Genomic DNA, 24,430 nt, shown 5'->3' with positions numbered 1-24,430 from the left:
TGTAAATCTATAATATAATTACAATAATTATGTGTTTATGTGTTTTATTGATTGTCTATAATTATTATAAATTAAATGTGACTTGCTTTAATGGATGACTTTTGTTTATTGTTTTGTGTTGTCTTTATGTTTATAGTTTGTTCATGTTAACTGTAGCCTAGTGTTAAAGAGTCTAATGTCTTTCAGAGCTCTAAAACAATAAACTCTCCTTCCGCTCTCTCATTGGACAACCCACCCATCAATCAAAATATTGTAATTCATGTCGGCGTTTGTGATAATGGAGCGCGTGCTCTGCTCGCTCAGGTAGACGATACAAACAAACCAGGAAGTGTTTACGGGAACCGTGCCGTTTTTACGTTTTTTAACATGTCAAAAGAAGTCCGATATTGCGATAGATGCTCGTACATCTTTCTCAAGTTCTCGTTAATCGTATATGCAACAATTTTCTGGGTGAGTTTGATTGTTTTTCTCTCTCCTATGTAATAGATCGGTGTGATAAATTCATGAGGCTATAGTCAGCAAATGCGCACAAGAGCGGTTTAAAAAGTCGGAAAGAACAGAGAGAAAGAAAAGAATATAACGTTAGTTGAATATCAGAAATCTGCTAGAAGTAACATGTTGTATATGTTTATATATTTTTAATTATGTCAAGACGCCCATTAACCTGTTCCAGTGCTATTGACCCCACCCTCCTACTACTGTAGGCTACTAGGGTTAAGAATTTGTTATTGAATGATCTCTTTAGTAGAGTAGGCTAACTTGCTATTAAAAACATCAAATGTTTTATTTTTTACGACGTTGCATGTGTTTATCAATTGATTTATTAATAAATATATGTGTGTGTATATATACATAGGCCTACTGGTGTATATATATGCATGAAATGTACTCGCTGTAGAAAGTACTAAGCGGAAATATTAAGGTATGACTAATTAAAGTAGGTATAGGCTTTAAATAAGACCTTTTTTTGTTAAACTGATATGTTCATCTGGGCACAAAACCATTAGTGAATAGCAAGTAGATAGAAACTGAAACAGGCAAATTTTAGTGGTTGGTGGTTATCTTGCTTCTGTTATTGATTGCATTATGACGATCAGATGACCAACATTTTGTGTGTAGGCTACTGTGCAGTCATGCTGTGAAAGCTGTGAACACATTTAAAAAAAAATAAAAAATCGTTGTGACCATGGAGTCAAATGCCACTAAAGCCATCATTCAAATTTCATATTATTTTGTACATAATCACTTAGCTCATGTGCAACATAAATTTTGAGTTATTTAAGAATTTACCACTTGAGGACTCTTTCCCACCTGTATGAGCAGTATCCTTTTTGTTGTCATTAGTATGAAGAATGCTTGCTATCCGTGAGACCTTTATTTTTACGGTCAAACCTGCTTTGAAACCAGGATTACTGTATAATATAGAAAATCCAAGAGTCGGAGTGCAGATTTGTTCACCATAAAACTGAATAGTAGGATACATTCTCTGGTGGATGCTTTATAGGATTACAATATCTAACTAAAAGCTTTTATTAGCCTATATTACAATATAAAATTATTATGGATAAAAGTTGTGAGACCTTTCCTTAATGTGTGTGTGACTGTGTGTGTGTGTTTTCCTGGATTACCTTGTTCTTTAAAGCAGTTGAAAGATAAAAATAGATTGCATTTGTCCTGAATGCTTGATCCTGTAATATATTGTCTATACATATAACCACACATATGCTAATTGTACTGTATACATTTTAAAAGCCATTAGTGAATATGCTAATGTAGTGCTTTTAATGCAAAACGTTATCAAGCTTTATCAAGCAAACATCATCAAGCAAGTCTTTCTGTATTTTAGTTCTCAATTTATCTAATACTCTTATTTACTGTTGTCAAACTGTGAATTGGCCTACTAAAAAATAAACTAGAGAGTCATTTGGGGTTACATAAGACCTGGAATTTGGTGTTTTAAATTTGAAAACAGTTCAGACTCAGATCTGGTTAAAATTAAAAGCATAAATTCAGTTACAGTTATAGTTACGATACAATGTTTGTTCCTATTGTTCAGTTTAATTGTTCTTAAATGTTTCTATTCTCCACATTTGATGTTCTTTATTTCTTTAATTTTTTTGCATCATATAATTTTGTCATCCCATATAATAATCTTATATATACATTTCACATTTGTGACATTAATGTGACATTTATGCTTTGATAATACCCTTTTATATGCAAATAATGCTTTTCATTGTAGTATTATTCAAGTTTGAGCCACTCTCATGGCGTATGCACTATGACATTCTGCTATCTTTTTTCTCATCTGTTATTGGTATTTAAAAATGAGTGTGAAAGGGGTTTGAAATGCTATGGGCTGTACCATTGTGCTTCTCCCATAGCTTTCTGTCAAGAGCAGGACTGCACATATTGAACCTATCACACTGACAGCATAACAATGGGCCCCACAGGACGCTATTTCAGACCATTATGCCACCTCTTGGTGGCCCATTGGCAGCAGTATTACAGTACTGACTGACCTAGCGCACACTTTGTGCTGCTCTCATCATGGCTTTCACAAGAGACCTGGTGGATGTGCTTAGACTGCAAGGGTAAATTATTATGTGTGGATGGCTATTCTGCTCACAAAGGCAAGGGTGTACATTTGTTCTTACCATCTATGTTGATGTGCACTCATGTCTCTGTTTTTTTTTTTTTTTGCGTACAACTTACTTGACTTGAAGAGGGTGAAGGTGCTAACTTTACTGATTGGCTCAATGCTATTTTTGGATGTTTAGAAATGGTTTTGAATTGCATATATTTGCAGATGTAAGTGCTCCTGGGGACCCACTGTCCTGGCGAGTTTAGAGCACGTTTACACGACAACAATGTAGGACACGACGACAGCTAAAAACGGAAAAGGTTTTCCTTTGCAATTTTTTTTTTTTTTTTTGCATACAGATAACACACAAAAACTATTAAAACACTGTATTATTCATGCCAGGCCAGTAGTTGGCGATGTCACTTTGTAAAGAAACACTACACGCATATAGACTAGGGGTGGTTAATCTGTCTGATTTCCCGATTCGATTCGATTACGATTATTGAAGTCCCGATTCGATTACAGTCGATTTTCGATTATTAACGATTCTCGATTAGCGATTATTGATTTTCCAGTTCACAACAGTAAACGAAAATACACTACAAAGTGATTGCAGTATTAAAAAAAGTCAGTTTCTGTGTCGTGTAGTTATAACTTCAGAATTATTTGTATGTAGCTTATGTTCTGTAGAACACAGAAATGAATACATCACATTGTGTTGTGACTCATCAAGTTGAACTAAACAATAACAAATAAATGAAAGGCTTATTTCCTTTAGGAAGTAGATCAGAACCAACATACTGTAGAAACTGGACAATTTTCTTCTAGAAAGACAAGGTGTTCAGCTAAAGATATTAAATAGCAGTCCCAAACTAGCTTTTGTTAATACAATGTTGGTATGAGCCACCAAGTGAAACACAAAGTGAAAATAAAGTGGCATTTTGGGGTTAATATTTAAACGACAGTTACCATGGTGAATACACAATACTAAGAACTGTTAATGAAACATGGAAACTGCTCCTGGTGAATAGAATGAAAATCATACCTGCATGCAAATCCTTCTCAGCTAACACACGACGTACCAGTAACGTGATTTATTGGTATTTTACTTTTATTTCATGACTTACTAATTTACAACGTAACAACGTTGCATGCTCGTAGTTTCCTTTGCACTATACAGTGAAGCGATAAGCCTGATTCCTTATACTCGACGCGTCCGCACGAGCGCGAAGGTGCACGCGGCAAAAATGACGTCATTGCGGTGTGGGCGGTCGTGCGCGTTGGGTTCGCAAGACCCAATTTCGCCTGGCGGTGTGCGCGACATTTTTTGTAACAACGCGCGCGGCGCCGCATCCGAAGATGAACGACTTCGAGCCGAATCTGGCCGAGCTCGAACTTCTCACCACACCGGCACCCAGTTTGCACGTCTAAATGAGTTGCTTACATTTAAAAAATGAGCATACAATAGCATAAAAAGTATTTTTAATGAACATAAAGGTCCATGTTTAATACAAATGTTCACGAAACTTAATGAAATGTTTAGTCAAATTAGAAAATATAGAGATCATTAATTTAGTTAATTGTATACATTCTCATATCCATATATTTTGTTTTATTGTCACAAGTAATAATCTCAGGGTTTACTGGGTTTTACACGATTCTTTTTGTAGTGTGGTATTGGTGGTGGTGTACTAAAATAAACATTGTCACGTGTGTACAGCTTTCTTCTTCTCACTGCTGATTCCTGATGGTTTAGAGGACAATTACTCGAGTCGCCCCCTGTCGTTTCAAAGAATAGTACAACGGCGAGCACGTCAAGTATAAACACCTCGTCCGTTTGGGGAGGTGCGCGCGCAGTCTGCGGAGACTCGCGCTGCGGAGCCAGGCGAAAGTATAAACAAGGTTATACACGGCGCGCCCCTCCGCATTTGCGCGTGCAATTGAAGAGTGTGCGCTACGAGTACAGTAGCCTATAACGGCTGACAGGACAGGAACGTCCGTTTTTCTGAGGTGAAATACTTTTTATTTCATCGTACACATACGTCACTGCCTGGTAGTTCCTATTGTGCTGGGTTTTCTGAAGTAGTTGTGATTCGCCTCTCATACCATAACATGCTCTAAATGCACGCAGAGTGGATTTTTTTTTTTTTTTTTTTTTTTAATAAAAAATCGCTTTTTGAAAATTTAATAATCGATTCATACTCGTCCATAACATACTCGCGATTAATCAATAATCGATTTTTTTTCACCACCCCTAATATAGACCAAACAATACCCATGCGCATGACATCACCGCTTTCACAAATTCATGTTTTTGTAGTTTACATGGAGACGATAATGGCATCGTTATCAGAAACTTTTGCATTTTCAGGCCAAAACGCATCAAGTTTTCTATTTTTAGATGAAAACGGTGTTGTGTAAACGGCCCCTTTGTTTCAACCTTAGTCAAACACACCTGAAGCACCTCATCAAGCGGTTCAGGATCACTTGAAAAGAAATAGGCTGGTGTGCTGAAGTAGGTTGGAAATAAACTTTGCAGGACAGTTTGTCCCCATGAGAAAGGTTGAAGACCTCTAGACGTTTTGTAAGTTGCTATCAGGATGATCTTTGTTTTCATATACCTTCAAGTGATAAAAATGTTTAAACAATGCAGTTTGGAATAAAGGTAGCCTACATGAAAATAAATGAATTATAATGACCAGATAGAACCGGCTTCTGTTGAAATGAGGTGGTGGTGGTCTCGGACTCCATCAACCTTAATGCTTTCAGTCCTTTTAAAGTCAGCCAAAGGTCATAACTGGTTGACACTTTCCAGCCAATTTCCCAGGAGGCTTTTGAAACCATATGACATACCTAAACATAGGCATTTTTTGTTTCAGTTTCTCTTCAAGTCTATCAGTATCTCCCACTAGGATTTAGTCACTGATATTTCTAAGCATCAGTGGCATGATAACGTTAGTTTCATACTTTCTCTAACTGTGGTTGTAACATTAGTCAATATTTTTGATTTTCTTGTGCAGATTTTGAAAACGCACGTTAGGATAAAGTACAAAAATTATAACGGTTAACCAAGCTACTCTGACTTCTTACCAGTGGCGGTCTTTTGAAATGCAGAGAGTGCTTTGCGTCTTCATTGTTCAAATTCATGTTCCATCTATTGTTCACACATCCGGGTTAATGGCGTATTGAAAACGATCAACCTTTGACTATCACCAAGCAACTTACCACCATGCTGTTTTTTTTTATTTTTTTAATCAAGTCACGTCAAAGTCTCATCAACTTACACTACTGTTTACATTTTGTGATCAGTATGTTTATTTTTTATTTTTATAATTGAATACTTGTATTCAGGATGTACAGTTGTAATTGAAATTATTCAACCTTCATTGGAAATCAGGCTTATTGGCAAAATGTACAGACCTTTAGCAGTTTGCAATATGTTATCAGAGGTGGCTGTGTCCAAGTAATGTATTTCAGAAATGTAGCCTACATATACAAATCATGCAGTTAGCTAACAATGTATAATTTAAGGCAGAAACAGTAAGCTCATTGAAGTAATTGTGGACATAATGATTACAATATATGAAAAAAATTAGCATTAGTGCATGTTGATTCAGAGTTTGCATCAGTCATCTCTTCACAGGTGTCTTCAAATCAGTATATTAAAATGATTTATAAAGGATTGTGTGACACTGAATACTGAATACCCCAAAACTCTGAAAACTGATGAGAATTCAGCTTCGTCATCACTGGAATAAATTACTTTTGTAGAATATATTAAAAGAGAAAACAGTTTTTAAAACTCTAATAATCCTAATAATATTTCACAAAAAGTTTTTGATCATATAAATGATCAAAATACAGCTTTGGAGCGCATATAAGATACTAAGTTAACATTTTTATATTGGTTCAACAATAGCCATCTTCTCTTTTCAGTTTGTTTCTCTTTTCTCTGCAAACTAATGATGATGGCAGACACGTAGGTGGAGCTTTAATTTAACCAAACCGAGTGGACTGTTACTAAAACACGGATTACTCGCAGATCATTTTGTGTTTCAAGTTCATTTCAATTGGACGAGAATAAAAATGGTCCGAGTGGGTGACGTTTACTCTAATTAGTCCATTCATTTTCACCAGTTTGACCTGTTTACACCCCCTTGCATTCCCCATACAATATAGCCTAGCTGCCTCCCTCTGAAATTTGATCCTCTGTACTGTTGAACAGTTCAGTATCATTTTAGAACAATTAGTGATTTACACACTATTTATAATATTAGTGATGCACTGACAATGATTTTTGCCCTTAGTACATACCGATTATGCCTCTATTTAAGGAAGAAGATTACTACTACTTACTTATCCATACAGACTACATCTTGGTGTGGTGTTGAATGAGAAGGGAGGTTCAGGGACAGAAGGAATGCATTAGCACAACAAATTTGTTGTAAAGCCCATATGCACACAGGCATGTTCACACACACACACACACACACACACACAATGAGTTAACAGGCATGAAGTGGTTTTGCTGCAATTTACCAGCCCCGCATTATAATGGTTATTATTTGATTATGCCATTAAGCCATGTCACTGGAGCTCGGTGGTTTTTTATGGAAGCATATGAGTAGCAATATTCAATTTGAAATGTAATATGCAAAATGACAATGCATTTCTGTATTTGAATTTACATTTTCCATTACATTTGTGCAACGTTGGTGCAAAATGAAAAATCAGATGTAATGAATTTACATTTGCCATTTCATACACTAGTTTTAATACATCAATTGAATACATATTTTAACGCTTTATAAGTTGCAAAATGAAAATGAAAATGTATTACAGAAATGATTCGATATTTGAACATGTTCAAGCTAAAACTTTAGCAAAATTATCATTTAAATGTTATTTTTCCTAATTGCATTTACACTCACAGTTAAGACACTTGCGATTGCATTTTCATTAAAGGAACACGCCGACTTTTTGGGACTTTAGCTTATTCATCGTATCCCCCAGAGTTAGATAAGTCCATACATACCCTTTTCATCTCCGTGCGTGCCGCAACTCTGTCACCGCTAGCCTAGCTTAGCGCAAAGACTGGAGGTAAATGGCTCCAGCTAACATACTGCTCCCAGTAAGTGACAAAATAACGCCAACATTTTCCTATTTACATGTTGTGATTTGTATAGTCACAGCGTGTACAAATAACAAGGTCACATGAGACGCATCCATCTTCTAACCGTATACATACTAGGAAGTGGAACTATATTCTCAGAAGGCGAAGCACTGCTACTTGGGCGGAGTGATTTACTCCAACTCTGAGCGAACTCTTTGCTCCTCACCACGGGGCTTCTCAGGTGCTGCGAGCAAATCACTCCGCCCAAGTAGCAGTGCTTCGCCTTCTGAGAATATAGTTCCCAGTGTGTATACAGTTAGAAGATGGCCCATTGCATGTGGAGCAGGTCGGGGGCTGGTGACGCATTCACCTGTAATTAAATGTCTAATATCTTAAAAATCGAAGCAGCACAAACAAAACTTTTACTGGCAAGTTTTGCAACTTATAAAGCATTAAAATATGTATTCAATTTACATAATTAAAACTAGTGTATGAAATGGCAAATGTAAATTCATATAATTGAATTTTCATTTTGCACCAAACGTTGCACAAATGTCAAGGAAAATGTAAATTTAAATACAGAAATGCATTGCCATTTTACATATTGCATTATCATTTTGCATATTACATTTCAAATTGAATATTGCTACCCATAGTTTTTTTTCTCTGGGTTACAGAAGTGCATTTGCTGTTCTATGTCACTTTTGTACAGCTTCAACTATCATCTGCTTCTCCTACATCTACTTTCTACTACTCTTCAGTCTGACACAGAAATGCACTTTTGGGTTAACACCACAGGCTTTAATTCAACTAAGTCAACTACGGGCTCCGATCAGTAAAGTATGATAATCATTTAGAATATTTCCAAATGGAAATCACACTCTGCGCATCAGGGGAGCCATTAAGATTCAAGGTCAGAATACATTAACTGAGGAGCTGGCAATTTCAAATAGCTCTACTTTGCTCTTGTTTTAACCGTAATAAATTTAAATATGAAAACTAAAATACTCCTAGGTTCAATAATAAGACTCTTTTGGGTTGCTTTTGACCCATCTCCCTTTTAAATCAAGTAACATAACTAAAATAGTGTTGATTATCCCATCTGTAATCTTATTTTGCTTGAAATCCAAATGGTCTGATCTGATTTGTGCGATTTGTTTCAGTTGATAGGGGGCTTTATTTTGGCCATCGGCATCTATGCAGAGGTGGAGAGGCAACGGTACAAAACACTGGAAGGAGTGTTCCTGGCTCCCGCCATTATCCTCATTGTGCTCGGTGTGGTCATGTTCATCGTTTCCTTCATCGGGGTTCTGGCGTCTCTCAGAGACAACTTGTGTCTTCTCAAAGTGGTAAGTTTTAATTTTTCCATCAGACGTTTGCGTATAGTAGTGTCCTACATCACAATCGCTGTACTTCAGCATATCGCTTATGTTAACCATATTGATTTTCTGAACAAAACACTTCATATACTTCTTTATAATAATGCTTTTTGAACTGAGCAAACAGAAAAATAATATTATAAGCTTAAAGGGATAGTTTACCCAAAAAGGAAAATCCAGTCATTATTTACTCACCCTCATGGCATTCCAAATCTTTATGACACAAAAGAACATGATTTTGTCAGTACAGTGAAAGTCAATATCCAGTGTTTTCATTTATGGATGGATGGACAAAAACATTTTTCAAAATATCTTTTGCGTTCCACAGAAGAAAGAAAGGTTGTAAAGGGGCACACAATAGCAAGGAAACAAACTTATGGGAATTGAATCATGTTTTGAGCTATTTGTATTCACTGGACCTTTTGCCTTCTGAAAATGTGCTGTACATGCATGGATGGAGTCACTGCCCAAGTAGGGCAGAAATTGAGATGTTGTTTCATTTGATTCCGAGTAATGTGCCGTGTCTCTTTCACTTTTTACTCTTGCCTTGCAGTTTCTTTACATGCTGGCTTTGTGTCTCATTTTGGAGCTCGTCGGTGGGATTATTGCTCTGATCTTTAGGACCCAGGTACAAACCTTTTTATCACAGATTTTTTTTCTTATTTGTTTGTTGTATTATGTTCTTGACAAATGTGTAAAATTCCTGCCTTGTTTTTCAAAGTATGTGTTTCTTCTTTGTCATTTCCAAGTAACAGATTGTGCGATTTCATTGTCAGCTGGAAGTGAAAATCTGTTTGGCTTCTTGACACTTCAGCAATCATTAATGCCAGAGCATAATTAACATCATTGTGAACTTCATTTCAGTCATATTCATTAATAACCTAATTGTTCCCTGGTATCTACTGTTTTATCGAGATTGTTTCTAAGTGCTTCAAAAACAGATGAGAAACAACAAGGGCTTAAAATAAACAAGAATTTATATCAGTGTGAACCATCACAGGTGACCTCATTAGTGAACTAATTACCCAATCATCCAATGCAGTAACGATCTAATCAAACACAAATATAACCACAAAAAAAAAAAATTATACATAAAAATAACCAACATGATATTGAAAAAAAGAGAGAAAAATAACCAACATGATATTGAAAAAAAAAACAAAACAAAAAAAACACAAAGGATGTTCACAAGAAAATTTTCAAATCAAACTCCATATTCAATCCTTTTGGAGAAAGAATATTAAGTGTATGTATATAAAAGGCTTCCTTCTAAGATCTTATTAATGTCACCACCCCTTCTGGATACTCTTACTAGTTCTATACCAAAGTAGCGAAGAGTCGACAAATTGTGTTTAAAAACATTGAAATGAACAGCAATGGGGTTCTATTGGTCATTCAAACATATATTACGTCTATGTTCTGCAATGCGCGTTTTCAAATAACGCTGTGTTTTACCTATGTATGCTAAACCACATGGGCATTTGATCATATAAATTACATTTTTGGTGTTACACGAAATTATTCCCTTAATTTTTAACTGTTTCCCAGAATGAGGATGGCTAAAAGTGTGACCTTTTTTTGTGAAATTACATCGTGCACATTGTCCACACCTATAATTACCATCAGAGACTGAAAAGGGATTGCTTGGACGATCACACCCTTGGTCAGCTCTCACCACCATATGCCGTATATTAGGAGCTCGTTTATGTACAAATCGTGGAGGATCTTTACAAAAATGACTAATTGTGGGATCTGAACTTAAAATATGCCAGTGTTTAACACTATATGTGCAAACTCCTTACTCAACGCAGAATATTGAATAATGCAAGATAACCTATTATCAGTAGACTTAGAGCGGGTTTTAGCAAGGCATTCTTGCTGATCAATATTTTCAAAACGCGCTGCAGCCTCTCCAGTCCAATCATCTGCATACCCCCTCTCATGAAACCTTTGGCATAAATCTTTACTTTGTGTTTCATACATTTCAATAGATGTGCAAATCCTACGAATTCTTTTAAACTGACTAATTGGAAGACTTTTCTTTAAACGTGTAGTATGAAAACTCTGACCATGTAATATTGTATTTCTATCAGTGGGCTTTATATATAAATCTGTCACTAATTTATCATTATCTTTAATGATGAGTAGGTCAAGAAAACTGACTTGACACTCATCATAATCAATGGTGAATTTAAGATGTTCGCTACTACGATTAAGAAATTGTTGAAACTCAAGTAATTCACTCTCCGAGCCACACCATATAAGGAAAATATCATCAATGTACCGACGCCATATATGTATATTAGGTAAAAAAGGATTAGCCCCAGGGTTCAATACACTTTCATGTTTAAACTGACCAACATATAAATTTGCGTAATTAGGGGCCATTGTACTTCCCATAGCGGTTCCATTAATCTGTAAAAAATAGTAATTTCTATACATAAACGTTTTTTTGTCAACACCAAGCACCTGCCAAAAGTTTTTGGGATGTGCGCACTATTTCTTTTTTGAAAACAACAAGGGCTTGACATCGTATATGAAATATTATGAATTGTTTTTGCAAAAACAACATCTTCCTGTTATAACACTGACCTTTCCTTGTCCAATAGACAGTGGACCTTCTCAACAAAAACATTCGTAAAGGCATGGTGAATTACTATGATGACCTTGATTTCAAAAACATCATGGACTTTGTTCAGGAAAAGGTAAGAGATTTATATTTGGTATGCTGACTTTTGAAGATCTTTGAATTCGGTCTGTCGACATAGTTCATCCTATGAAACAATGTCAGTCCAGACCTCTCTGCATTTGTAAATGCTTATACTCCTGATACTCATTTGTTGCAAAAAAAAAACTGGTAAACCTATGGGGTCCTATGACATCCATTTTAATTATTTTGTATTTTTTGTTTAATTTTTTTCTGGATTCCATTTGAATGATTTTAATTAATATTTCTAATTAATGAATTAAATATTTTTTAATAAAATATGATTTATCATAAGGCGTAGCTAATCAATTGAATTTAATAATTATTAAAATTGTAACAATAATAGGGCCATATGAAGTCTGTGTTGTTGTTTTGACCGAATTCCATTGTATTTTTGTCCTAAATTCTGTTTACATTTTTCTCGATTTTATGTTTTTTGATTTAATACAAATTTAAGATTTAATTCAAATGTATCATAAAACCTAACAATTTAATCAGTCTTTAAAAAAAGTAAATATTCCTTTTTGCAACAAAAATTGCTTCTTTTTTTTCAAAATAACAAGTTTTTTTTTTTTTTTTTTTTGTTAGTAATAAATTCTGTCATAAATTCCTAAAGTTAAATGGAACATTTATTTCGATGGTTTGTAGTGAATACCTTTGCAGAAAAATTGGAAGGTTGATTGTGAATTTGATTAAGTGTACAGTACTACTTTTGAAATGTCCAAATTCCATGACATTCAGCTTTATACAGTATATCTTGCTTTAATGTCTGGATTCCGCAATTGCATCCGTGTTTTCTGCATCGTGGAAATGATAGGGCCCTATAATCCAACTCAGATGTCAGATAGTGACAATTCAGATGTCCCTTTTATACAGTAGTTAAATCAACTAAGACCAGTGACTATGAGGAGTGGGTTTTAATGACCATAAATTAGGCACAACAACTCTAATGCACAGGTACGAGATTGAGATCAACCATTTGCTTTTGAAATTCCTTTGTATTTAATTTTATGTGTGAGAAATGATATATAGACTTTCAGGAAATAAATCCCACCAAGTGGGAATTTAGACTTTGTAGGAGTTCAAAGAGCTCTACTTGTAATTTGCAAGTACATCTATACAAAACATTCAATGCATAGGCATTTTATGGCAACACAGTCAAAGAGCCCAGTGGCTCTATGATGCATTCAAGTGCTTGAGGATGTCTTCTAGTCCTTCAAATACACAACCTCACACGGAGCATCTGCATGAAACTGTTTAATATGAGTAGTTACAGAGAGCTGTTTTAGCAGTGCTCAATTATGTACAAATATATTACAGCAATTTCCTTTTACTAGATATTTTGACTTGATTAGGAATAAATAAACTAAAGCTGCTGCTCTAAAACCATTCAATTCCAGGTAATCATTCCTCACAGTGTGATGGTCGAAAGGAAAAGGTTTAGCTCTAGTTTGGTACATTGTAAAGATAAATGGATTGTTTTCTGTTTAAACCACCTTCAGTCCTTTTCACAAATGTGGTTTGAATGATTTTTGTTTTTCATCCTTCATTTTTTTATATTATTTTAATTTGTTTTTGTTCATTTTTGTGTGCAAAGGCTGCTGTCGAACAGTATGCCAAAATCAACATGACACAGCAGGTATTGATCTTGACTTCACAGAATATTTATCTTAAGTGAGTGAGATTCCAAATCATAGAGGGAAAATGTGTTTAGTCTGACAGGCAGTAAAAACAGCACAGGGAGCAAGTCTACATCGAAATATCAATTCTCTAGATTAGAGAGAGAAAGAAACCAGTCATTTTGCAATTTCTCAGTACTTCACAATCTTTGGCTAAAATAAGCAGTGAAAAGTAAGTTCTGTTATTTGTTGAGCTTTAGTTGTCTCTGTGGTAGTTTCTACATTATTCACAAGTTATAAACTGCACGAAAAAGCTAGTTTAAGGTCGCATAAAAAATGATGTAAGAAGAAACATTAAACAAATTCACCAAATCATATTTTCATCACAACAGTAATATAAAATACAAGAACAGTGAATTAAAATAATAGATATTTTATATAAATTCACATGGCTGTATTTTTGATCAATTAAAGGCAGCTTAGTTGAATAATATCTCTTATCAAACTTGTATAATCCTTTTCTATATGACTTTATCAGTCTCTCACATCATTCTGGAGGAATTTTGTTGCCCAGGTCCTGTGGCTGCAAAACAAGCCCAAATCATCACCTCTTCACCACCGTTCTTGACAGTTGGTATGAGGTGTTTGTGCTAATATGCTGTGTTTGGTGTTCGCCAAACATGGCACTGTGCATTATGGCAAGACATCTCCACTTTGGTCTAGTCTGTCCAAAGGAAATTGTTCCAGAAGTCTTGAGGTTTGTTCAGATGCAACTTTGCAAACCTAAGCCGTGCTGACTTGTTCTCCTTCTAAGATTGGCAACTCTCTGAATGTTTTCCACTTGTGAATAATCTTCCATTCTGTAGAATGATGGACTTCAAATCCTTGGCCATATAATGGGCGTATAACCCTTCCTAGATAGATGGGCAGAAACAATTGCTCCTCTAAGATCATTGCTGATGTCTTTCCTCCTTGGCATTCAGGTTAACACACACCTGAATGCTCCAGACCAGCAAACTGCCAAAACGTCTGACCATAAATGAGGTAACAACAAATGCTAATCTGTGTGGCTTAAGTGTTGTCTGTATTAGACAACGTTGGAGTGCGTTCCAAATGAGCGGGTTTTGTCAAGTGAAGTTGATTATCATTATTGTAAGGAGCAGTGCACACTGCACAGGAGCCTGTGAATCAGAAGACAGTCAGTGTTTTCTGTCAAGCTGATGTGGAGAGTGGCTTCATTCCCTAAGGGGTCCTGGTCATTCCTCATTTATTTGTTTTATGACTGACATCCCACGCTGCATTAATTTCTGTTTGCCTTCTGCAATTGGATATCATCACACAATTAATTATGCTCTTTGCTGATTGTCATATAATTCTTGTACATCAGTGAAGATGTGTTTCTTTTGAGGGGATCCACCAATTTCTTTAGTAATTTCCTCAAATGTTATTCACTGCTTTTTAAATGAGCTAATGTACTAGAATATGAATTGTGCTATTCAGTGAGGGAAGACGGGAGCCTAATATTCATGCATGTCCTCTGAAAGCTTTAGGCTCAATCAATTAATATAAAGCAGTTCAGATTATTCATTCACCTCTCTTGTTTCATGCCCTGTCAACCTAGGTGCAATTTAGCAGATGACATGCTTGCAAATTCAATCATTTGCACAAATGTTGTTTTTTAAAAATGCAATGTACAAATATTCTTCCGGTAGGCTTGTTTATGACTGTTGAACCACCGTGTTCTACCATAGCATAGCCTCACCAGATCTTCAGCAGTGCTAGATGAGAAAACAACCAGCTTTACCAAAAATAATAGACTTCCTGTGAAGCTATGCTGATATTTCCATTGGTAAGTGGTTTTACTGCTTTGACTCTTGTTTTTTTCCAGTTCAAATGTTGTGGGGGAAAGGAGTACACGGACTGGGAGGTGAACATGTATCATAATTGCTCTGCTCCTGGTCCGCTAGCGTGTGCAGCGCCATACACCTGCTGTATTACCAAGGTTTGTCTACGAATATCTTTTCATTCCTCTTGCAGTGTGATACCTATACACAGATAAAGTCCAGTTTGTCATAAAGCAGTTTCCACTTCAAAAGTTTGTCATTTTAAATTGTTTAAAAAATTTCAATGTCAAATAAAAACTGTTCTTTTGACCTTTCTGTTCATCAAAGGATTCTGAAAAAAAAAAAAAAGTATCATGGTTTTCACAAAAATATTGTTTTAAACATTGATATTAATAATACATTTTTCTTAAGCATCAAATCAGCATATTAGAATGATTTCTGAAGGATCATGTGACACTGAAGACTAGAGTAATGTCAGCTTTTTATATATAAACCTGGGTAAACAAAATCCTACAGTATTATGTGGTATTTTATGTAAACTCATAAATTGAATAATTTTTTTTTTATTTAGACCAGCCCTGGTTCAAACCAAAAGCAATTGAGTCTTTCACTAGGCTACTGTTTGCTTACTTGAAAGGAGACATAAAAGGCGAAGATGAAACACACAAAAGAAAAAATTGTCACTTTGTGTGCTTCAGCATTCCTCAGCTAGTTTTGTTCTGTCCCATTTGAGCTCTGCTCAATTTTACAGGTTCAAAATAATGCCACTACATCCAGTGAATTAGGAAGGAACTTTGTTCATGTCATATTTTTGAAATGTAGAATATGATGTGTTTTCTGCTCAGGGTTTCCAGTTTCCATAACAGCCAGCTGCTTTGCTTTACATTTGTTCATTTATGGAAACGTTGAGCTCATAATGATCCTGCGTTATCTGGGTCATTCCTGTTTTGTGTACCTTTTGAAATCTGTAACTGCTAAAAGTTAATTTTCTTGTTTTGTATTTTAAGAAGTATTTCTATAAAAGGGTACCAGACTTTCGAAAATATTCTCTGATGAAGCACTGATTGAAAGCTTGATTATTTACACAATGGCAATAACATGTACAAACTGTCCAACAGGATGGAAATAAAGAGCTAGAGTTAACCATAGTTCAATGAGGGATTGAGAGTCCGCTTACACGAGTGTCAATTTAGGCTGGAATGTTTGTGCTGCTGCTGTTGTGCCAAAAATGATGTCATTTCCTGATGGAAGGGGCATGACTTTTGTTAGTTAAAGTGATAGTTCACATAATAATTTACTCACCCTCGTGTTATTCCAAACCTGTATGACTTTATTTCTTCTGTGAAATCATCATTTGATGATTTGTGGTTTCCAAACACCTTTAGACTCAATTCACTTTCATTCTATAGGAAAAAATAGGCATTTTATGTAGAATATTTTTTATAAAGTGCATTATGTGGGGACATGAAAATGTACTGCATAGCAGGAATGACGCATCTGCCAGATTTTTAGTCAGGAAGATATTGTTACGCCATGTTACAATAAAGATGGCAGCTATATTTGTTATATAGTTTGTATCTTGCACATTTATTTTCTTGTCAAACACTGTCACCTGTCAAACATAAGCCAGAATGTTAGTAACATGTCAATGCAGCTTGATATTAGATTCACCTGAATATTAAAAGATCTAATTTTTTGAAGTTGCATAGGACAGTTGAAAAATAGGTCCTTTGAGTTGCAACACTAAAACAGGTCTTGCAGTCAAAAGGACATAAATTTTTCATTAGTTTTGGAACAAGCACAGAGTTTGTTTGCCAACATCCAGCTGTGTGAAGATTACATATGGACAAGCATTACCTCATCATTACCTCGGTCTAAGACATAGTAGTACACTAAAATGCTTTCAATATGTGAAGATTACATCAGAAGGTTTTGTCTGAAATTGAATATCAGAATCTAATCTGGTGATATTGCCTTTAATACCAATTAAGTAATCTTTAATCCCACTTTATTAAGACTGATGGAGATCTGTTTGTTCTTTGCTTATAACCGTATTATTCCAATATAAGAATACCTTATACAACTTAACCAGCTCAAAAAATAGTAGGACCAGTTTGGCTGATGTGTTTTCCAAATACAAAAATCCCAGTGCAAATACAAATATATTCTGATTTTAGTCAGTATATAAAATGTTTTTTTTAATTAATTTTTTTATGAATATCACATCAGGCCCTTCCGGCTGAATTTCTTCAAGGTGCCTTAGTTGCAATTGTGTGCTTATCTTAAATACACTTTTGTTTCAAAAGGAAACAAGATATTGAAAACTTATCTGCCTTTTTGTTTGTGACCCTCATATTAATAAAACCCATATATTGTTTAAAGGAATGTTTAGCTTAATTTAACCCTATATCCCTGCTTTTTACATTCCCATGAGCTGAATTTGTTGCTCCAATGATGCATTAAATTATCAAATTCAATCCACTTATCAGTTTATCTTTTTGGGTTGTCACCAGATGTTCTTGTCGTTTTAAATGTAAGTTTGTCCTGTCATCAGCTTATTCTGTGTTGTTATCAGGCAAACAAACTACATTGATGCAGTCTGGAAAATCTATATCCATTTTAATGAGGTCATGTTGTCATAAAATTCTGTCATCATTTACTCACCCTCATGTCTTTCCAAAACCATAAGACTTTTGTTTATCTTCAAAACACAAATGAAGATGTTTAAATGAAATCTGAGATATTTCTGTCCCTCCACTGAAAGTCTATGCAGCCAAAACTTTGACTCTTTACAAAGTTCATAAGGAGTTTGTAAAAGAAACCGATATTAATAAAGTGGTTTAATCCACATCTTCTGAAGAGACTCGATCGCTTTATACGATGAACATGGGTTGAAAGTTATGGAGGAACTAAAATCTCTCAGATTACATTAAAAATATCTGCATTGGTGTTTCAAAGATGAACCAAAGTCTTACAGATTTAGCATGACATTAGGGTGAATAATTAATGACCGAATATTCAGTCTTGGGTGAACCATCCATTTAAATGTAATCAGAATGTGCAGAGTTACTCACAGAATGATTTCAGCTTCATTTATAAAGCTTAGTATTCTTAGCATTTTTCTCCATATGTTTTGCTGTTTGCCAGATCTGTTTGCAATCTTAGTTTTTAAGAGAGATGCAGGACATGTTTTACTACTTCTATGAAAATGGTAAGACTGCATTTGCTTGTGTTTTACAGCCTTTTGAAGTTGTTAATACGATGTGTGGATACAAGACCCTGAATAAAGAGGTATGTTCCCTGATCAACTCTATTTCTATGTCTGATGACCTTTTGGTTATAGATCTGCTTTTGCAAACGAAAAAGAAAGTTAGAGTAGGTATAAGTGCATTCTGATATTTGAAAAGTTGTCTGTGTCGATCCACCCGGTATGAATACAGTCATCTGGAGGGTCAAAGGTCTGATCGGTAATCAGATCATCTGGGAAGAGCAATGAGAACCACCTCTGAATTTTAACAGGCTGTGAGAATATGCAGCATGCACAGATGAATGATGATCTGCCTTATAACAGCATCCAATTATCCCTCAATACATTACATTCGCATCTCTCAACACACCCATTACTTTGCTATATTGGTTGTTAATAAGATGCGAAGAGGGCTGTTTTTTTTACTCTTAGAATTTGAATAGTGAAAAGATGACTTTTGAATATGACCTCTGTTTCTCTGGCCTTACCTTTGCCCACAGAGGCTAGACAATTTAGAGGTCATCCACATCCGCGGTTGCACTGATGCAGTCTTTATTTGGTTCGTGGACAACTATACAGTCATGGCTGGTCTTCTTCTGGGCATCTTACTACCTCAGGTAAGAGAAGAAGGTTCAGATTGCCTGTCAGTTTTTATATGACAAATTATGCACTTTTATTAAAACATACGTGCTCTTATCCCTTGCAAGCTTGCCAAGAACAAAAATGGCATTTTTCTTTGGTTGAAAGAACCTTTCAAAGTGTTTGAAGAGTTCGAGATTAAAGTTGTGACAGCAATTATTTCAGTTTTAAATGTTTTATTCTCAAGTGTGTTGGGGTTGTGTGGGGAATAATTGTTTTTAAACTCATTAAATCTTTCTGGAAATAAATGTCATCCTGCTCTCTTTCTTTGCTGAATGACGAGAAAAACTAATTGGACAGCCTACAACAACAAACATGTTTCAAACTCTTCTGTGTCCATCCATGAGAAGGTTATGTCCTCCTTTTCAAAAACGACAGTGCTTATTGTCAACCTACTGTAGTGTAGGCCATCATTTTAGCTTTTTTGGCAAACCATTCTTCATTTTCACATTTTAAAAATGACACCGCAGTGTATTAATGTCCCATCCTATTGTGTTTTATATATTCAAGACCTATTCATGTTTATTAGTTATTACAGCACAACCTTGCTTCCAGAGCTCCTCTTCATCCAACAGTCATTCTAAGCCTGTAATCATGGCAGACAAATATCATACTTTCATCTGGTCAGTTCTTCTCAGATTCAAATAGGATATTAGAGATAACGGTGACAAGAGCATACACATCTACTGTGATGTTTAAATAAGAACATTTTATATAATGAATTGGCTTAAACTGACGATAACGAGTCATTGAGTAGTAGGACATAAGATTTAATTGTGTAAATGTGTTATATTTAAAGTTGTAACACATGTTAATATTTTTTTAATAATTAGTAGTAGTAGTAGTAGTAGTTAAATTAAAAGCAAAATTATTCCTTAAAGCTCAAAAAGTAGAATTTTGGCAACCCTAATATTTATATATTTACTTTGATAACTTGCCGTAGCAAAAAGTGCCAATCATTTTTCTCTTCAAAAGGCCAAGTATTTGGCTTTATGGAGATATTTCATCTTGTCTTTATTCATCATTATCTGTGCCAACTCATTAGTTCAGTGTAATTAAATCGCCTCTTTACATAATATCCCCCCGTAAAGTGTTTTCCGCACTGATGAGGAGGTGGCTGCCTGGTTTAGAGAGACATGGTTTAAATGAATAAAGAGTACCATGGACAGGTTTTAGCAAATTAGCAGTCTGGAAATCCTTCTCCTCTAATGTGCAGCTGTTACTGTGTGTCCCCCCATTTTAACCAGTTTTAAAGAGGTGCCTTGATGCACCGAAAAACACCAGTTGCAGATGTGGATTATCATAATCACATACATTTTTAGTCCATTATGTTGCCATTATAATAATACTGCAACTTCGATAACCCACCAACACAGAGAAAAACACATGCACACAAACAGTAATCTCCATCTTTACTCTTATAAGGACTCTGAGAGGTTGTACTCTTAGAGGTGCTGAGAACAGGGCTGAGTTTCTATCAGGTCAGACAGTCCCTATCTGTAGTTTCACAGGAAATGATACCAGAAGATATAGTGTTATATGTGATAAGCACAGGTATTGTTCAGAAAGACTTTTAGCATACTTTTATTTTTTAGCAGTGACATTCATATTGGATTACAGTGTTTCCATTTGAACATTCTTCAGTCTTATGCGTGTGTGCTTGTGAGCAAGAATGTGTATGTGTATGGGAGGAGGCGGAGGGACTTTTTTTCAATGAGAAAAGTGTTGAAACCGAGAAGCTTTTATAATCAGTTACATCGTTCTTTTCCATAAATGGTGATTCACGGTTGATTCAGAGTCATTAGTCAGTCTCCCCACACTGTGAACCACCCCAGTTGTTTATTACAAGATTTATATTACTGCACAAATAGTGTAGCTGCAGCATGAAGTGCACAGATTAACACAGTGCTGTGAAAAAAAAAATACGAGAAAAGATATTGGGTTGGCATTTCACCAATGTCAATGAATAAAAGGCGATATAACTGATCAAATTACAATGTAGATTTTGTTATGTTTTGTACTGCTTCAATGAACAGAAAGGCCATTTCTGTGTGTGGAAAAAGTTACATCTCTATTTATCGCTGCACGCTCAGAAAAAAAGGTATCCTTTCAAGGTACTAATATGTTCCTTAAAGGTACTATTATCCACCCTTTAGGAGTAAATAAGGTACAAAAGTGTACTGTTTGAAAGAAGCTTTTGTTCTATCATAAGCGTTGAAGTACATGTTACCATTATGCCAAGACCAAAAGAGCCACTTGACACCTCAAAGAACCTCAGGCTCCTCAGCTTTTCATCAAGAGATTTGCAGTCAGTTCTGGCGACAGTTAATGAGTGTTCATCAGACAACCATTAGAAACAGGCTGCACAAATTGTACAAAATGGTCATCTGTTGAGGAAGGGCCAATCAAAGTCCAGAACTTGAATCAGGGAATACATGCAATAAACCCTTCCAATACCACATAAAGATTTTTTATTTATTTATGTTGAACAAAAGTATTACTCTCTTTTTTTTCTTTTTAGTTTTTTGGAGTGATCTTTACCTGGCTTTATATCACCCGTGTGGAAGATGCCATCGAGGAGTACGGTCACTATAGGGATGGTCTGCTGAATGAAAAATCCCCGGGGACCAAGAGCCAAAGCAAGCTGGCCAAATGCTGCAGATGTATGCCTTTGATGGACTGAGTGACAACTCCTAACAGAAAGCCTTATATCGGATACTACATAAAGGATTTATGCAGGTACTATCACCTGCTGTGGATGAATATAACTGTTTGTAGCTCTCTGCTGCTGTGCTGTTACTGTTGTTATAGCAGCCAAAGATACACTGATGCAAGCAAGTCATTTTTGTACTGTCAATATTGTTTTCACGGTTACTCTCAGGATTTGTTATTTAACCTGTCAGCTGAAAATGGGTCGTTTATGTGTCGAAATGAACTGATGCTTGGACTGACCTTCCGTCTCAGGTTCTTTCTACTAAATCACACCTGAATCGTAGACCGAAGATGCTATATAATTTCATCAGGTTGACTGAGTCAGAATTTTACACAGTTTAGCTCTGTTTGACAGGGTATCTGATTTGACAATTGGCACCCTGTCAGTCTGTCAGTCTCAGGTGATAAAGTGCAAGGTTTCTTTTTTTCCTGTGCTAACACGAATAACGTGTTCACATAAGAGAACTTCTATAAAAACTACATTCGTCATAATAAGATTGCTGTTTTGTTTGTACACTGAGATGAGATGTATGTAGATGAGTAACAGTATGAGTTTCCACACTAAAATCTTTGTAAATCCAATACCTTGGTTGCCACCATACCACCATATTTGCTGGGGTTTTTTTTTACATCACCATTCCAAATTGGGCCTTTACCCGAAACAGCATTTATTTCCTCTTAATCGTCATAAAGATACTAATTATGAGCTGATTATTTTGTAATCTACTAATCTTGGAGTTTTAATGAATATGTGGTGCCCTTTCATAATATTTTTTTTCTTTTTTAAGTTCAACATATTTCTGTCAGAGATGCAGGTATACATCTTTGGGTATATCTTTTAAAGTTTTTTTTTTTGTGCCAAAGGATTGTAGCTTTTATATTCTCCACTATTTTGTCTCTTTTTTGTATAAACATTTAAAAATCCAATCCAGTTTTTATGATAAATACATAATTTGTTTTAAATGACAGGAGTCATTAAATGGTATATTTAACGTTTCTACAGTTTTATGTAAATTGCACTAAATTATACATTAGTTTCAGTGTCATTATTTAAAGAAAAATCATTGCAAACAAACAGGTTGATGGGAATATTAAGACTTAGGTCTTAACATCTATTCTTTTCTCTTTTTTTTCTTTTTAAGCTTTTTTGGGCTTTACTGATGTCTTTTGTGTGATTTGTCTGTCTATGTATTGACTTGACTATTAAAGCTGGAGTTTTGCCCTGAACACAGTGAGTGTCCTGCTGAATGAATGAATAAATGATGTTTACAGCGCTGTGTTCTGCTGCTTCAGTGGATGTTCTTATCTGTTTTCTGTCATGCTGGTTTGACTTTGCAAGGGGACTGCGTCACTCTGAATATTGCACTTTAAACATGGACTAATGGGGGATAGTGGACTGGAATAGTGATTGAGAAATATCATTTGATAAAAATAAAAAAGAAATCTTAAAAAATAACTTTATCTTTCACATTTTTACAACTATACTAAAAGGCCTTTACTTGCTAAAAAGTATAGACTAAACAGATGACAGAAGGTAAGATTGTGTACAAGAGGTTTTTTCAGCAAAATTTGGATCATGTTGAGAACCAACGGAGGCAAAAGTCCCCCCTTTCTTTCTTTCTTTTAAATTCATAAACTTGTTGAACAATAACAAAAAGGCAGTCATAACTGAAAGATATACAAAAATCCCCTCTCTTTCTCTCCAGCAGACACTTTTTTCCCCCTCACTTTTTTAAAATTAGTATCAAGGCCTACATGTTCTCGAGACATTTCACAATTTTCAAATTTTGCAAGTAGCCTACAATGTGTAACAGCAATAACTAAATAAAATAAAATGAACAAAAAAAGATTGAAATTAAAATGAAAGGGAATCACAAATATGTTAAATTCATTCGACAGAGACACAGTTGTTATTTGCGCTTTTTGATTTTTTAAAAAACTTAAAGCTTAAAAGCTCTCTCCTTAAGATTCACTTTAGCACAGTGTTCCGAACGGTTGTAATTACAGCGGCAGATTCGACAAGTTCGCGGGAAAGAGCAGCGATGGTTCCGACTGCAGTAGCCTACTATTTTATGGTATTACAATTACAAAGGTGAAATTACAAACATGGAATACACATTCTGAGAGATGAGATTAAATGAATAAATAAATAAATAAATAGGAAAAACTAGAGTAGCCTACCGCCCCACTTCGAGCACTGCTCGTAATGTTAAATCAAAATGTCATAACTGGACCTTCCGGTGAAAATGATATAGGCTATACTTCTCTATGGTGACACATGTAGGATTTCTCCAATCATTTAGTCTGCTTTAACCCTGCCCCTGCATGCTCATGTTCATGTTCATCTGCTTCCACTTCATCAACACCCACATCTAAAAATCCATTCAACAGCAGACTATAGAACCAAGTAACCCACCCACAGTGTCTGAAAATCAAAAGACAATAGCTATGCATTACCAGACTAGCCCACATTCTCCAGGAGGTCTTTATTTATTTAATAAGCTGAGGCCATTCCTCATTTGAGCATGTTCTTAAAATAGACAAGATCATAATTACCTCCTTGGGCTCAGTTAATAATGAAGTAGA

At 35.3% G+C, this 24,430-nt stretch overlaps 1 protein-coding gene across 1 annotated transcript; it reads left to right on the top strand.

Moving 5' to 3' along the window:
• Positions 1–260: 260 nt before the first annotated feature.
• Positions 261–23,133, top strand: tspan15 (tetraspanin 15). The gene is made up of 8 exons (XM_084391854.1): positions 261–450; positions 8,861–9,046; positions 9,630–9,704; positions 11,686–11,781; positions 15,291–15,404; positions 18,487–18,537; positions 18,994–19,110; positions 21,654–23,133. Exons 1-8 carry the CDS (start codon positions 367–369, stop codon positions 21,813–21,815), a joined length of 885 nt encoding a protein of 294 aa, XP_084247980.1. The 5' UTR covers positions 261–366; the 3' UTR covers positions 21,816–23,133.
• Positions 23,134–24,430: the final 1,297 nt, after the last annotated feature.

Source organism: Rutilus rutilus (assembly GCF_951802725.1).
Source record: "Rutilus rutilus genome assembly, chromosome: 20".
Classification (NCBI taxonomy): domain Eukaryota; kingdom Metazoa; phylum Chordata; class Actinopteri; order Cypriniformes; family Leuciscidae; genus Rutilus; species Rutilus rutilus.
This window is presented reverse-complemented; position numbering and strand designations above follow the sequence as displayed.

What these genes read in the sequence shown, in the direction of transcription:
- tspan15 (XM_084391854.1), top strand. Translation starts at nt 367, where the DNA reads ATGTCAAAAGAAGTCCGATATTGCGATAGATGCTCGTACATCTTTCTC. An exon ending in CTCTGATCTTTAGGACCCAG is followed by an intron (nt 9,705 to 11,685) that starts GTACAAACCTTT and finishes CTTGTCCAATAG; the next exon opens with ACAGTGGACCTTCTCAACAA. An exon ending in ACAAGACCCTGAATAAAGAG is followed by an intron (nt 18,538 to 18,993) that starts GTATGTTCCCTG and finishes CTTTGCCCACAG; the next exon opens with AGGCTAGACAATTTAGAGGT.